The sequence below is a fragment of the Nicotiana tomentosiformis genome, chromosome 12 (assembly GCF_000390325.3).
Source record: "Nicotiana tomentosiformis chromosome 12, ASM39032v3, whole genome shotgun sequence".
In the NCBI taxonomy this organism is placed as follows: domain Eukaryota; kingdom Viridiplantae; phylum Streptophyta; class Magnoliopsida; order Solanales; family Solanaceae; genus Nicotiana; species Nicotiana tomentosiformis.
The window spans coordinates 123,428,692-123,432,361 of record NC_090823.1 but is presented as its reverse complement, the minus strand read 5'-3'; the positions used below and the strand labels follow the sequence as shown (position 1 = coordinate 123,432,361).

Sequence of the window (3,670 nt, the reverse complement as noted above, 5' to 3'; positions counted from 1 at the left end):
CTATTTTTGTAACATAGTTAACAAGAGGGTAGTATCTGAAGTTTTTGTTTTCCTTTTCCATATAGTTAAAATGAGAGTATTGGGAGTCTAACTAGATAGTAGTGGTCATTACCTTTGCTCCCGTCCTATAAACAAGGGTTATGAGACATAATTTTGTTGGACAAATTGAAATCCACTCGGCATAAACCAACTAATTTTTCCCTTTTCTTTGTCTCTCTCTCTTCCTCTGTCTGTTGTGTGATTATTGTGTCATCTTCCTTACATCTTTGTTCTCAATATCTTAATCACCTGGAAATCCAATTCAGCTTAAATCTGATGAAAAAAATATTACGATTCAACCCCTCAGAATTTACTTTCGATTACCTTTATTACTTTTACATTTTCCGACAATGATTAGAGTATCAATTTTCCTCCATTTACTTGTACATTATTCATGTAATAATCCCAGTCCCACTGGTAAAGATTAGGTGATCTTTCATTTTATCTTGATCTTACGTAATTAGATCTATCTTGATGTACGATGTTAGAAGAGATAACTTAACATAGGAAATCATATCTAGGTACAAACAATTATATTCCTTTTGTTGAAATATATGATTATATTATTCTCTTATACTCCTTAGAATCATAGTGCTAGATCAGAAAATGAAGCATGAAACACATCAAAATCACTTTATCTCAGCAAAATTATTCAATTCTCAAAGGTACATTCATAGCCTTATTGTTTATTTCCTTTTCTTTGGCTCTGGTTTGGTTATAGGAATTTCAGTAAGCTTCTATCTCAAAGATGTCCCAATCACATTAAAGAAAAAATTATTTTCTTTCCAACCTTCTCCACTTATAATAACACCAAAATTGAATCCTCCACCATCTCAGTCATTGAATTTACCTTTGAATCAACAGCCGCATCAACGCGTACAAGTGAATAATGATCGTCGCGTCGAGAATAATAATAAGAGGAAAAGGGTTGGTAGAATAGGGCTAAAAGATTATATTAAGCCTCCAGAAGCCATGCACGATATGAATGATGAAGAGTTAATATGGAGAGCTTCAATGGTTCCTAAGGTTAGAAATTTTCCATTTAAACGTACCCCAAAAATTGCATTCATGTTTTTAGCAAGAGGAAGTTTGCCATTGGCTCCTCTTTGGGAACGATTTTTCAAAGGAAATGAAGGGCGTTACTCCATTTATATTCATTCACAACCTTCTTTCAAAGGAATTGCACCTGAAGAAGGACCTATCTTTCATGGCAGAAGAGTACCAAGTAAGGTATGTTAAGCATAAACGATAATTGCAATTATATGGTTTCCTAAATACTTTGTTCGTTAATCTCATTGCTTAGTAGTAGTATTTAAGTTATGTATATACGTGCGGATTGTGTAGAGAATTTTTATATTAGACTTCTTAAAAAATGGGCGAATTGCACCGGTATCCACTTTTAAATCTGCTATTTAAAATATAGTCATAATTTACAATGTATTTAAATATTAGCCAATTCACCCAAACTTTAAGACTATGTATCCTGAATTTTTGAGCTGCTAATTTGTAATTCAGGACTAAATGTCCAGAATTTCTACGCTGCTAATTTGAAATTCAAGATTAGTGTCCTGAATTTCTGAATTGCTAATTTAAAATTCATGACTTAAGATTCTGATTTTTGGACACAATTTTTGACCTTAAGGACATGATGTCCTGAAGTTTGAACCTTGAGGTTTGAACTTCAGGATGCCATGTTCTGAAGTTTGAACGAATTGGTTAATCTTTTAATACATTGTAAACCATAGATATATTTTAAATAGCGTGCTTAAAAGTGGCTACCCGGTGTCATTTCCATTTAAAAATTCTAGTGGACCTATACATTTTGTCTTTGGGCTTGACTTGGCACATTTTCAGTATTGGGTTCGGCCCAGTTTTACTGGAAGGCTAGCCCATAAAGGTCTCCCTTCACCAACTGACCATTATGGGTTGGAATTGTCAGGGGTTTGGACGGGATTGTTACACAAATAGCCGGCCAGATTTAATGTTTACTTCTTCAAACCGATATGTGTAGATTATATATTAATTATACACAGTTATACATATATTATACATAAATTATAAATATATTTTATATCCTCCGGCTATTTATAGTTTAAAAGATTAGGTGGGCGACTATTTGGGTTAATACTAGGATTTCTTTCTTTCCTTTTCATTACGCGACTACATCTGTACTTCCCGCACTGTTTGGTGGGAAGTTCATAATATAATGTTAATTTAGTTACGTGCAGAGTGCTAATTTTAATTTAGCTTGTGTACATGTATCATTCCAATTTAGATAAAGAAGCTTCTTTGACAATTTTTGTTGTACGATTGTTATTTTATAGCATGTAACTTTTACGATCAGTAGCTAGAGTATTTAATTTGATAATATCCTCATTGTTTAAAAAAATGTGTAGAGAGTGGACTGGGGAGAATTCAGCATGGTGGAAGCAGAACGAAGATTACTAGCCAATGCCTTACTTGACATGTCAAACGAGCGTTTTGTGCTTCTTTCAGAGGCTTGCATTCCGTTGTACAATTTCACTACCATCTACACCTATATCATGAACTCCACGAAAACTTTCGTGGAGTCCTATGATGAATGGGGCCCCGTTGGACGTGGACGTTATAATAGTCAGATGACACCATGGGTGACCATCGAACAATGGCGAAAAGGGTCCCAGTGGTTCGAGCTCGACCGGGAGATCGCGGTCGACGTGATCACCGATCCAAAGTATTTCAATTTATTCAAAGAATTTTGCAGGCCAGCATGTTACTCAGATGAACATTACTTGCCAACTTTTGTTACTATGAGATATTGGTGGAAAAATGGTAACAGGACGTTGACTTGGGTTGACTGGACAAAAGGTGGGCCCCATCCAACGAAGTTTGCTAGGACAGAGGTGACAAAGGAGTTGTTAAACCAAATGAGAAGTGGAATTCAGTGCGAATATAATGGAGAACCTACAAGTATGTGTTACCTTTTTGCAAGAAAGTTTTTGCCTAGCACATTGGATAGGCTTTTGAAGTTTGCTCCTAAGGTCATGATGTTCGGTTGATATATGTATTTTTGTACAAATAATCCCTCACTTTACGTCGGTTTAATTTCACTTATTGTCACTCGTGCTTAAACGACAGAAAGGCACAATTTTTCCTAAAATTATTTTTAGAAGGAAGATTTTTCAGGAGTTAGTTTCGATTATATTTAAACCAAAAGCAAATTCAATGTCATGTAATTCTTTTATTTTCTTGAAAGTTTAGTACATTATTTTTCTTGATAGGCCCTTATTTTGGCCGTACAGGACAGGGCGGCCCAACCCTATAGCAAGTGAGGCCCCAAATATTTAAGGGCCCCAAAATTACTAGTATTTTTTTTTATATATAGTAATATATTATTTATATAATTATCTTTTATTATTGATAAATTTATTTCTTTATTGTCATATTAATTTTTAATAACTCGATTTCTTCCTCTAATTAATATAACTAAAATAATTTTATGTCAATCTTATTTTACTTTTTACTTAATTATATTTTTTTATTCATTAGTTGGTCATGTAACTATATCTAATAATCTAACTTATTATTTATTTTCCTTACATAAATTATATTTTCTCCGTCCCAATTTATATGAAAGTGTTTGACTGGACAT

The 3,670-nt window shown here is 33.7% G+C and overlaps 1 protein-coding gene across 1 annotated transcript; it reads left to right on the top strand.

The window, feature by feature from the left end:
* Positions 1–496: 496 nt before the first annotated feature.
* On the top strand, positions 497–3,296 carry LOC104086812 (glycosyltransferase BC10-like). Its single transcript, XM_009591156.3, has 2 exons — positions 497–1,269; positions 2,436–3,296. Exons 1-2 carry the CDS (start codon positions 646–648, stop codon positions 3,075–3,077), a joined length of 1,266 nt encoding a protein of 421 aa, XP_009589451.1. The 5' UTR covers positions 497–645; the 3' UTR covers positions 3,078–3,296.
* The last annotated feature ends 374 nt before the right edge of the window (positions 3,297–3,670 follow it).

What these genes read in the sequence shown, in the direction of transcription:
- LOC104086812 (XM_009591156.3), top strand. Translation starts at nt 646, where the DNA reads ATGAAGCATGAAACACATCAAAATCACTTTATCTCAGCAAAATTATTC. An exon ending in GCAGAAGAGTACCAAGTAAG is followed by an intron (nt 1,270 to 2,435) that starts GTATGTTAAGCA and finishes AAAAATGTGTAG; the next exon opens with AGAGTGGACTGGGGAGAATT.